The 12,263-nt window shown below is 41.0% G+C and overlaps 1 protein-coding gene across 1 annotated transcript; it reads right to left on the bottom strand.

Annotated features, from left to right (window-relative positions):
• Positions 1-7,010: 7,010 nt before the first annotated feature.
• LOC126695808 (uncharacterized) lies at positions 7,011-8,243 on the bottom strand. The gene is made up of 2 exons (XM_050392619.1): positions 8,052-8,243; positions 7,011-7,448 (listed from the first exon to the last, which is right to left on the bottom strand). Exons 1-2 carry the CDS (start codon positions 8,241-8,243, stop codon positions 7,011-7,013), a joined length of 630 nt encoding a protein of 209 aa, XP_050248576.1.
• Between the last annotated feature and the right edge of the window lie 4,020 nt (positions 8,244-12,263).

The following is a 12,263-nucleotide window of genomic DNA, read 5'->3' as shown; positions in this document are numbered from 1 at the left end:
TTCTTGGAAATTTGAGCGGGATAAATCTCACTCATTTCCATTCCTTATATAAAGCCTCGAGGGAACTTGTTTTCCCTTTACTTTACCAATCTTCAAGCTCTCTAGTGATTTCAAGCACTCCAACCCACAGAACTTCCCAAGTTACAAAGCTTCCCAAACCTCTCCCTCAAGAATTCTTCAAAAATATTTTAAAAGCTTCAGAGATACATGACTTTTTTCTTTATATTCTCCTTTTTATTCTTGGCCTTCCTCTTTGACTTTCTTTCTTTTTTAGAAACTTCTTCCTGCGTCATTTCCGTTCATTTAGATGGGTAGATTCAAGTATTTAGTAGACTTTCCGGCTAGTATGAAGAGCTTTAGGGCCAAGTACCATATCCCCCAAGGAGTAGACCTACAATACTGTCCCCCAAACCGTGTACTCACGGATAGAAAGGTGGGCGAAATTATCATTCCAATGATCGCCTTTATAGAGGGAGGAATGACGTTTCCCATGGGTAGGATAACTAGAGATTATCTGCTCAACCATAGGTTATGCCCCTATCAGTGCACCGCCAACATGTTTAGAGTCTTAGGGTGTGTAGACACTCTAAACGACCAGATGAATCTTGGTCTTACATGGCACGATGTCGCTCATTTGTACAAGTGTCATTCCCTTACCGGGGGATATTACCTCAAATCTCGGTCCGACGAGGTGAGATTGATATCTTGCCTTCTTAAGTCCAACAAAGGCTTGAAGGACGATTATCTGGTCGTCTTCGGGGAATGGCACGATGGTCTTCACTGCCCAGTTAGGGCAGGAACACTAGGTGGGGTACCCTAGGATCAGGTCTCTTGGCCGGGACCTTAGTTTTCTAAGCTCTTCTTTTACTTAATTTTAGCAATTTATCTTCTCAGATAGTGTTTATCACTTACTTAACCACAATTTCCTTCTCAGATGTTTTTGCAGATAAAGATCACGTCGCCCTGAAGCTTAGTCTGGTCAACGTTCCTGGACTCAACTTTTTGCTGAGATCGGAAATATTCGTGAGCGAAGATAATCAATTGCGGGCTACTCACCTTATCTTGGGTTACGAGCCTTTGTCGCGCATATACTAGGATGCAGGCCAAACACTAAGAGCAGGTAACCCCAAGCTTTCTCGGATAGACGTCTCCAAACTTGGGTTTCTAGCGCGGCGGGATCTCTCACTTGTGGTATTGCCCATTCAACAGAACCCTCCACCGTTCACTATACCACTTTGGCAGGTTCCATTTGAAGCAGCAGTAGCAATAGCAGAAGAGATAGCCTCCTCCTCACGTCTATCGCTTGAAGAGGAGATAGTAAGATTTCGCTTTGAAGAGGAAAAGAGAACCCCAGAGAAGCTTGTGGAGCTCTCAGATTCTGAGACTGAGTTCGATAGACTCTCCATGGCTCATCAGCCAGAATTGACGGTTGTTTTAGTTGATACAAGCCCCGAAGAAGGAGAGGAGATGGACTCGAAGAAGAGGTCAAGCTTGAGAGGTTTAATTGCCAATAGGAACAAGGGGGTAACTCTAACAGAAATCCCCAAGGCCTAAGTTTCTGCCAATTTTCCTCCTCCTCCTCCTCCTCCTCCTTGCTGACCTCGAATTGTGCGCTAATCTTGACCTGAAGAAAAAGAGGTCAATGCAGGAGCTGGAAGAAAGGGAGGTGCCCCCTCAGAGGAGCACCAAACAGTAAAAAACCCAAGACCCTAGGGATAAGAGGGCTAAGTCTGTTGATAGCAGGGATGATGCTGAGGTGCACAGACAGCAGCGCACATGGGCTCCCGTGATTGAGATGGATGGAGCCCCCATCCCCTATGATTTTGCCATAAGGGAATCCAGCAGAGGGCACGCCTCCCATTTAGCCTAAGCTTTGGAGTAGCCTCTCCTCCTCCCTAGGGACATGGAAGCCTTCAGGCAGACAAGGTAGCCTGATCTATTTATGTCTCTAAAGAGAGACCTTGCTATGGTAAGTAAGCTTCTAGCAGCACCTTAATTCATTGCCTTTTTCATTCGTTCATTTTTTTTTACATGTAACCCTTTCGCTACTTTTATGCAGGCCACTTAACAAGTTTATGTGGCCGAGGAGTGGGTTCGAAATGCCCATAATAAATTTGAAGCTGAGTCCCACTCTCGGCGTGAGGTTGAGAAAGCGCTCGGGGCCATGAAGGAGGAAAAGACACAACTAGTCGAGAAGCTGAAGACATTAGAGCATGAGTGTCTGAGTGCTGAGGCAGGGCTTAAAACTGTTGAGACCCAGGCTGAGGACCAGCGCAAGTTACTCTACACAACCGAGCTAAACTTGGCCATCGAGAAAATGATGGTTTTAAGTCTAAAGGCTGAACTGCAGAAAGTTAAAGATGAAGTCCAGACGGCCAGGGAAGCTACTAAAGTCATGGAGGTAGTAGCCTATGAGCGGGGGGTGCTTGAGATGGAGCAGAGGTTGGCCGAGGAGGTAGCCGAAGTGTGCAGGGACTACTGTACTATAACTTGGATAGAGGCTCTTAATAGTGCAAGGGTCTTTGCGGACTCCGAGCTGAGGAGGGCTGAGAGCATGTTTTTCCCTGAGCACATCAGAGAAGTTCCAGCTGACCTCCCCTCCACTGCCCTGCCTTCGTCCCCTCCTAAGTAGGTTTCCAGCATTCAAGTCTTACTCCCAATGCTGAGGCTTCCACAGGGGCAGGTAGGGGCAAGGAGGGCCTGCCTCCAGCCAAAGATGCTCAGCTTGAGAACACCCTCATGATCAAGGATGTAGTCTCCCAAGTTAAGGTAGCTGAGAAGCCCAAGGCTAGGGGTGCTAAGTCCAAGGCCGCTGAAACTAAGGAGGACCCTTAGCCCACAAAGAAGTAGTTGTACGATTTTCTTTTATGTACCTTCTTTTGTTTTCTTTTCCTATGGCTTCTGCCATTGCTTGTAATATATCTTCCTTTGAATTAATGAATGAAATTTTCCTTCTATTCCTTGGGTCTTTAATTTTTATGCTTTTCATACTTATTGTTATTGCAAACAAGTTTGAACTGTTGTTGCTCCATTTCCAATGTGTTCTAATAGTAATTCATTATTGACATTTCAAGAAATCTAACTAAGTATCAGCAAGAGAGAGTTATTATACACTTGTATTATGAATTAACCCTTATACAATGAATGTTGAATCTGAAGGAAATAAGTAACACACCTTGTAACTTAAATTTTGTTTAACATTTATAAGGATGCCCTTGAGTTAATTTCACCAAAGTATGTGGTCTGAGAGACCATGCATAACTTAGGATTTGTTCAACACTTATAAAAATACCATTGATTATTAATTTCCCCTCAGCCTGTGGTCCGAGGAGCTATGCAGGACTTAGGTTCTGTTTAATACCTAAACAGATGTCAAAAATAATTAATTTCCCCTATGCCTGTGGTTCAAGGAGCCATGCAGGGTTTAGATTCTGTTTAATACTTGAATAAATGTCAAAAGTAATTAATTTCCCTTAAGCCTGTGGTCCGAGGAGCCATGCAGGGCTTAAATTTTGTTTAATACTTGAATAGATACTCGAAGATATTAATTTTCACTAAGCTTGCGGTTCAAGAAGCCATGCAAGACTTAGGTTCTGTTTAATACTTTAATAGATCGAGTAATAGGAAGCACGATGCCTTTACACAACAAAAGAACTTATTGATAAAGGAATTTTTCATTAATAATAATACATTTTCAAGTTATTTACATTCCAAAAGGCGTGGTATTATATGTTCATCTAAATCTTCAAGAAAATATGCTCCTATACCAGCCACCGTTGTGATGCGATATAGTCCTTCCCAATTGGGTTCTAGCTTTCCCCATGTTGGATTCTTTGTAGTGCCTTGAACCTTTCTTAGCACCAAATCACCAAGCGCCAGTGGTCTTAATTTCACCTTGGCATCATAACGTCGTTTGAGTTTTTGTTGGTAATATGCCAATTGAACCATTGCACTTTCTCTTCTTTCTTAGATAAAATCCAGGCCTCTTCCTAGCAGTTCATCATTATTGCTCGGATTGAAAGAACTAGTCCTCAATGTTGGGAAGCCAATTTCCAAGGGATTGACAGCTTCGGCTCCGTAAGTTATTAAAAATGGGGTCTTCCCGGTTGATCTGCGAGGCGTAGTTCGATATGTCCATAGGACATGTGGTAGCTCTTCTACCTATTTTCCCTTCATATCATCCAACTTCTTCTTAAGTCCATTCACTATGACTTTGTGAACAATCTTGGCTTGTCCATTCCCTTGGGGGTAAGCTGGGGTAGAGTATCTGTTCGTAATTCTCAGATCACAGCAATATCTCCTGAAGGATTTGCTATCGAATTGGAGGCCATTGTTCGAGATAAGGGTATGAGGGATCCCAAACCATGTGACAATGTTTCTCCAGACAAACTTCTTGGCGTCCACGTCCCTGATATTCGCCAAGGGTTCGACTTTAACCCACTTAGTGAAGTAATCCGTGTCGACCAGCAAATATCTCTTGTTCCTTGTTGCCTTGGGAAAGGGCTGGATAATATCCAAGCCTTATTAAGCAAATGGCCAAGGGCTGGACAGTGGGTTGAGGACCCTTCCTTGTTGATGTATGTTTGGTGCAAATTTTTGACATTGGTCGCACTTTTTCACATATTCTTGTGCTTCTTTCTGCATGTTTGGCCATTAGTAGCCTTGGGTGATGGCCCTATGAGATAAAGACCTGCCTCCTATGTGGCTTTCACAAATCCTTTCATGTAACTCCTCCAGGATTAGTTCTAATGCCTCAAGGTATATGCAGAGCAAATATGGTCTAGAGAATGAGCGTTTATACAGCTTCTGGTCCTCAGATAGCCAGAACCGAGAAGCTTTTCTCTGTATCTTGTCAGCCTCAGATTTCTCCTTGGGCAAGATATCATCTTTCAAAAATAGTATTAGAGGATCTATCCAGCTAGGCCCCACTCTAACTTGGTGGATATGGACCACTTCTCTCTTCATCACTGTGGGTTTGCACAAGTCTTCTACAAGGATGACCCGGGGTAAACTCTGAGCTGAGGAGGTAAGTGTGGCCAAGGAGTCGGTAAGTGTGGCCAAGGAGTCAACATGTGTGTTTCCACTTTTAGGGACGTGTAGTAGGCTAAATGAATCGAAATGTGACTATAGGTGCCTAACTTGGCGTAGATATCCTTACATTCTTTCGTCTCTTGCTTCTAATTCCCCATTCACTTGGCCAACGACCAGTCTTGAGTCCGAGAACATGTTCACTATCTTTCCGCCCAGTTTTTGAACCATGGACATCCCCTCCAGTAGGGCCTCATATTCAGCCTCATTATTCGTGGTCGAGAAGCCCAGTCTTAGTGACTTTTCAATGGTAATCCTTTCAGGAGAAACCAAAACTAGCTCCACTCCAGAGCCCCTTTGGTTCGTTGCACCATTAACATATACTTTCCAGCATGCAAGTCCTTACAGAGAGATTATGCCAACTGATTTTCCATCCATGTCTTGTGTCTCTGCTACTTCTCTATCGAGGGTTTAGCGAATTCAGCCACCAAATTTGCGAGGACCTGGCCCTTGATGGAGGTATGAGGGATGTATTTGATGTCAAAAGCCTTTATAATCGTACCCCACTTAGCAATTCTCCCCATATAATTAGCATTCCAAAGTATGGATTTGAGTGGAAGCTAGGTTAGAACGATAACTATGTGTGTCTGGAAGTAATGGGAAAGCTTTCATGTAGCATGAACCATCGCAAAGTTGACCTTCTCTAGTGGTAAATAATGGACCTCGATTTCATGCAATGATTTGCTCACCTAATAAACCGGTCGTTGTATGCCACTATCCACTCGTATTAGCACTAGGCTTACTGCATGAGGGGCTATAGCGATATAAGCGAATAAGACTTCATCGACCTCAGGACTGGACATGATCGGTGGCCGAGATAGATATTTTTTAAGTTGTTAGAAGGCCAAAGCGCACTCCTCGGTCTACTCAAATCCCTTCTATTTATTCATTAAGAGGAAGAAGGGTCTGCACCTATCTGCTGACCAAGAAATAAAACGGTTCAAAGCAGCAATCATTCCGGTAAGCTTTTGGACCTTTTTGGGATTCCGAGACGGTTGTAGACTGTTGACAGCTTTGATTTGATCGGGACTGACCTCAATTCCCTTGTGGGTTACCAATAGCCCAAGAATTTGCCTGATCCTACCCTAAATGAACACTTGGAAGCGTTAAGGCACAACTTATATTTCCTCAGAATTTCAAATATATCTCCGAGGTCTCTCACATGCTCAGACACCACCTTACTCTTTACCACCATGTCATCTATATAGACTTCAATGCTCTTACCCAATTGCGGCTCGTACATTCTGGTCATCATCCTCTGATAGGTAGACCCTGCATTTTTCAAACCAAAAGGCATCATCTTGTAATGGTAGTTTCCAATGGGAGTGACAAAATCTGTCTTTTCCTAGTTGTCTAGGGCTAGTGGTATTTGATGATATCCTTGAAAGGCATCTAAGAAGCTTATCTGAGGATGGCCTACGGTTGCATCTACTAACTGATCTATCCGAGGCATAGGGAAAGGATCTTTTGGGCAGGCTTTATTCAGATTCGTGAAGTCTACACAGACTCGCCACTTTTCATTCTTCTTTTTTACTACCACAGTATTGACTAACCATTAAGGGTAAAAAAACCTCCTTGATAGCCCCTGCTTGCTTAAACTTCATCACCTCGTCCGTAACAGCGTTAGCGTGCTCTTTAGATGGGCATCGAAGTGGTTGCTTTTTGGGAGTAATGGATGGGTTAACATTTAGATGGTGACAGATGAAGTTCGGATCAATCCTAGGGGCCTCATAAGCGTCCCACGCAAATACGTCCACATTTTCTTTGAGAAACCTGATCAACTCTTTTTTCTCCTGAAGAGGCAGCTGAGCTCCTACTGGAAAGAACCTTTTCGAATCATCACCGATAACCACCTTTTCTAAATCTTCACATTTTGCCTCCTCGACAGGTGTATTAACAGGCAATGCCGGGTTTTTTTATTGCTATAAGCTTTTTTCGGCGGAGGCCGAGGACTCAGCTTCAAGCCGATGTGAAATGGCAGCCACCATGCACTGCCTAGCCATGGATTGGCTTCTCACAACCTTTTCAACCTGGCTCTCGGACGGGTATTTCACCTTTTGGTGTAGGGTAGAAGAGATGGCTCCCAAGGCATGAAGTTGAGGTTTAGCCATAATAGCCGTGTAGGGTGAATAAGCGTCCACCACAATGAAATTCATCTCCACCACTTCTGAAACAGTCTGTATAGGTAGTCTAATCTGACCTCTTGGAACAACGGTCTTCCCCTTGAAACTTACTAGAGGGGAATCATAGGCAGTCAGGTCCTTGGGTTTCAAATTCAGTCCCTTGTAAAGGTCGGGATACATAATCTCGACAGCATTGCCCTGGTCTACCAACACTCTCTTCACATCATACCCCCCTATCTTGAGTGTGACCACCAAAGCATCGTCATGAGGTTAGATAGTTCCGATCTTATCCTTGTCCAAGAAGCCCAGAACCGGTGGGATTTCTATTTTGGCTCTTTTTGATTCCGAATTGTCGTTCTCAGTGGACAGTTGAGCCACAGACATCACTCGGGAGGGACAAGAACCGGTCCTACCAAGAGCAGCAAAGATGAAATTGATTGTTCCTAGAGGAGGTCTTGAAGAAGCACCTCTTCGGTGATCTGAACCAGTCTGCTCCGTTTGGCCACTGGAATGGTGCAATAGCTGCTTCAACTTCCCTTCTCGGACTAGTTGGTCCAGATGGTCCTATAAGTTCCGGTAATCTTCTGTAGTGTGCCTTTGGTCCTAATGGTATTGGCAATAAAGGCTCTGGTTGCGTCTCATGGGGTTTCCAGCTATCCTACTCAGCAATTTGAAGAACGGCTCGTTTTTAATCTTCTCTAAAACCTAATGCACCGGTTCTCAGAATACTGCATTAACTGCTTAGGTGTTGGCAGACCCTAATTGTTCAACAAAATCTCTCCGAGGTTGGTTGTTATTGAATCGGTTCGACCTGAAATCCCTCCTCTACTGAGGGATAACCTTTGCTTTGCCTTTCCCTTGCTGTTGGTCTTCCTCCACCCTTTTGTACTTATCAATTCGGTCTATGAGTTGGACTACACTGGTAATAGGCTTGCCAGTCAGAGACTTCCTTAAATCGTGCTCGACCGGAAGGCCGACCTTAAAAGTACTGATGGCCATGTCATCAAAGTCACCATCTATCTCATTGTACATCTCCTAGTATCTGTCCGAGTATGCTTTCAGGGTCTCCCCCTCTCATATGGACAAGGACAGTAGCGAGTCCAAAGGCCGAGATACTTTACTGCATGTGATAAAAACGAGAGCCAAAGGCCTGGGTGAGCTCTTTAAAGGAATCTATGGAATTGGCCCTTAGACCATCGAACCATCTCATCGCCACAAGTTCCAAACTGGAGGGAAACACTTTTCACATCAAAGTCTCGTCCTTAGAGTGGACAGCCATCCTCTAGTTGAATTGGCTCACATGTTCTACAGGGTCTGTTCGACTATTGTACATGGTGAACGTGGGTTGATGGAATCGCCGAGGAAGTTTTGCCCCTTCTATCTTGCGTGTGAAAGGTGATTTGGAGATTTGATTCAACGCCTTGCTCATAGCGTTGTTTCCTAAGCCTTTACGAGGCGGGCTCTTGCATCTTCGCCTGTGGTAGTGCTCTTCATTGTAGGAGGAAGACTCGCTTGGTGGAGTTCTTGACCTTTGCCTGTAACTAGCATCCTCTTTATCATTGGAGGAGACGTCAAAACTGGAAGGGGTTCGTTTCCGCTGTGCATGGCGCAGCTTCTTCTTTAAATCGTTAATCTCCCTTTGCATGGCTCTTTCATTCTGTCCTTGAGAGACATGACTTCCAACCCGAGAATGACTTTTACTAGTATGAGTAGTATGCATGCTACCATCTCGATATCTCTCCCAATCTCTTTCCCGTTCAAGGTTAAGAAAATCGTCCTGCCGTTGAGAACCTGTAGACTCTGCTTGGTGTGGACCTGATCCCACCATGTTTAACCGTTGCACTTACTGATGCACAAGTTCTCCCCACAGACGGCGCCAATTGTAGAGACATGATTTTAAAGACCAAGCCCAAAGGATAAGGGAGGTTGGTCTAATGAGCCCAATACAATAAATTTGTAGAGAGTGGGCCAGAGAACTAGGCCCAATGGACTAGACAACGGCTAACTTGGAGTTAGAAGATGGTCCAATAAGCACAGAAAACACTGAACTGAATATACTCAACGTCCGAGGAGGTAATTACTTGTTCCAATTAGTTAAACAAGTCACAAGTGCAAGTTTGATTGCTACAATGTTCTCCAATTCTTTCTGTCCCCTTTTTCTTGGGATTTACATTCTAATTTATACTACATATCCTTTTATCTCTGCCCTACACGTGTACGGCTGAGAGCTTATATTGGAGATTGTCCCATCACCCTCCTCTAGAAGTCCTTGGGGATGGTTATAAGGTTGAGGGAATACTGTTCAGAGATCACTTCATCATTAATGCGGTCAGAGGGTTAGCTGCAGAGTAATAAATGCGGTGGCAGCAGCTTTCTTGGAGATACTTTTGGGGCTCCCAACCTTCTTGTACGTTCTTGGTGCACGTCTCTGCTGCTGGAACTTCCTGGAAGGTCACCTTGATTATTCAGACTCACACTTGATCCGTGTTTAGCTTATTTGAGGATACAATTCTCCTCGGATCATCCTCCCCTTTGTATATTGGATATAAGGTGCTGAGTCCAGCACTATTCATCACTATTTATTCCTCCTCGGATTGCCCATGCTCTCGGCTAAGGCCCAAGGCCCAATATTCACTTTGGGCCTTTGTCCCCATAGAGAGTATGTTAATTTTTAGAAGAAAAAAAATTCTCTGTTACCTTTTTTGTTTTTGAATTTTGTTTAATTACAATTTTAATCCTATTTTTTATTTTTTAAGAATAAAAATTATCTAATTAAATTAGAAATATTTTTGACATTTTTTAAAATCATAACCAATTATTTGAATCTATAGAGGTCATCTATTCCAAATTCACATATAACAAATTCCTTAGTTTTACAAATTGACAGCAGTATCACAGTATGGGCCGAACTTAAGTCCAAAGTAAATGCCCCTTCTGTTGGTTAAGATTGACAGCACTTGGTGCGTGGACACATAATTTCCGTTCCTCTAAAGTGGCTGAACATTGCTTAATGAAGCATATTCCATTGGTTGTGAAAATGACCCCACCACGATGAGTAGGACTATCCTAATCATATCCTCAGAGCTTTTCCTTTGCTATTTTTGTGACCAATCGAGTTTTTTTTTTATTTTAAAAATAATAATTATTTAGTTCCTATAATTTAGGTCACTTTTATTTTAGTTAGTTTTTAGATTTTTTTTTTTTTTGTTTTATAATGGATATCCGTGACTTTGTTGAAATTTTTTATGAAAGCAAATTTTAGAAATGTTGAGAAATTTCTAATTTGGTACGTTGATAATTTTTTGAGAAGTAAAAATGAATTTTTAAATTTTAAATACGAAAATAAAACTATCCAAATCAAATTTTAGAGACTAAACAGTAAACACATAGTTTTACCATTTTTTTTTCAACTAAACTAGACTTTGTAAAATGATTCCACTATAAAGTTTCGGTTAAGCTTAGATTTAGTACATTAATTACTGCATTGGACTTACCCTGTTTTTAAAGCTTTAAATTTATTCGTTCTTAAATTATTTAAATTTTTGTACATCATTGATATTTAAATAAATATTATTGACTAATATATTTTTTAGCATATATTACAAGTTATTAATAATGTAGTAAAATTTGAAATACTCATTTGATTTAATAATAAATGGATAGGTTTTAATAACTGCAGAATTATTTACTCTAATGTAATTATTGGTTGGACTTTTATCACCTATAATTAATTTGGCTATACTTTCTTTATGTAATATTTTAATCTAAAAATGTTTGATTATATGAATTTATTGTGGGATTTACTTTGACCAAGTGATATTGAGCTCTCTCTCTCTCTCCTAGCTTCAAAAGAAATTTTTTTTTTTTTTTTTTGATAAGTAGCTTCAAAAGATTGTTATAACAAGTTTAGCATTTTATTATTATTATTATTATTATTATTATAATTCTGCTGCTATAATGAAATATCATGTCACTTTGTTGGATTTGCTATGTAAGCAAATCTTACTAATTAATGTGAAAGGACTAATTTGATACATTTATGATGTTTTGAGGATTAAAAAAAAAAATTTCTACATCATTGATTTTTAATAACTCTAAAATGACTTAAGAGGTACAAGTTGTCAAGTACAACATATTTAGTTGTCTTTCATACACTAACAGGTCCTTTTCTCCTCAATTCAGCAAAAAATAAAAAGGTCCTTTTCTCCTCACTTCTTTTAGTATATTGTGCAAGTTATGGGTCATCTTTTTACTGAGATGATTGAGTCCTCTTGTGAATAGTCCACCAAGCATAGAAGGGTTATTCCCCACCTTTGCTTGTAGAACAACATGGAAATATTTTGCTATTAGACTATCAAAGTGGGAGCTTACGCATGTATGTGTATCTTGAAAACTCAATCTAAAGATTTTAAACCAATTGCAATCATTTAGTTATTTTAATAATGTTCGTTACCCAATATCTATTTTCTTGCACTTTTTCTGAGATAAAAGAAATCAAATCTTGAACTTTTAGTTCCAAAGCAAGCATGATTCAAGCAATGGAGCCATTAAAACTTTGATAAATTACTACTGTTTCAATTTATTTTATAATAGAACATGTTCAAATGTTATATCATTTTTGCCTAAAATACAAATCACCTATGAATGGTGCTAAATCACCTGTGGGCGTAGGAGAAAAGAGTTAGCCTTTTTTTTTTTTTTTAGGTGGTAAGGGTGTGTATCAAATTTGTTAGCATCTTGAGATGGCAGAAAAGATTTGAGATTGAGTGTTTATTTTGGAGAGTTTATTTAGACACTGGTGGATAATTTACATAATGTTACTTAATTACTATTGCATGGGTTCGTATAGGATAGCATTTCCACTTGCAGTCCCAACTCTTAAATTCCCTGACTTGCATGCTACTAAGAAACATAGTAAATTCTCAAATATTACCAGTTAGAAGGGAAAGTAGTCGGCATCAAAGCAATATCTTTTCACGTAAAGAAGTTTAGAAAACAATGCTAGACAAATAGATCATTTGTGCAAAAACAACATATGAGCTGAACCAAAGA

Source organism: Quercus robur, chromosome 8 (assembly GCF_932294415.1).
Source record: "Quercus robur chromosome 8, dhQueRobu3.1, whole genome shotgun sequence".
NCBI classification, from domain to species: domain Eukaryota; kingdom Viridiplantae; phylum Streptophyta; class Magnoliopsida; order Fagales; family Fagaceae; genus Quercus; species Quercus robur.
Note: the sequence above shows the minus strand (reverse complement) of the source record. Positions and strands in the feature narration are given on the sequence as shown.

What these genes read in the sequence shown, in the direction of transcription:
- LOC126695808 (XM_050392619.1), bottom strand. Translation starts at nt 8,243, where the DNA reads ATGTACAATGAGATAGATGGTGACTTTGATGACATGGCCATCAGTACT. An exon ending in AAGGGAAAGGCAAAGCAAAG is followed by an intron (nt 7,449 to 8,051) that starts GTTATCCCTCAG and finishes GTCACACTCAAG; the next exon opens with ATAGGGGGGTATGATGTGAA.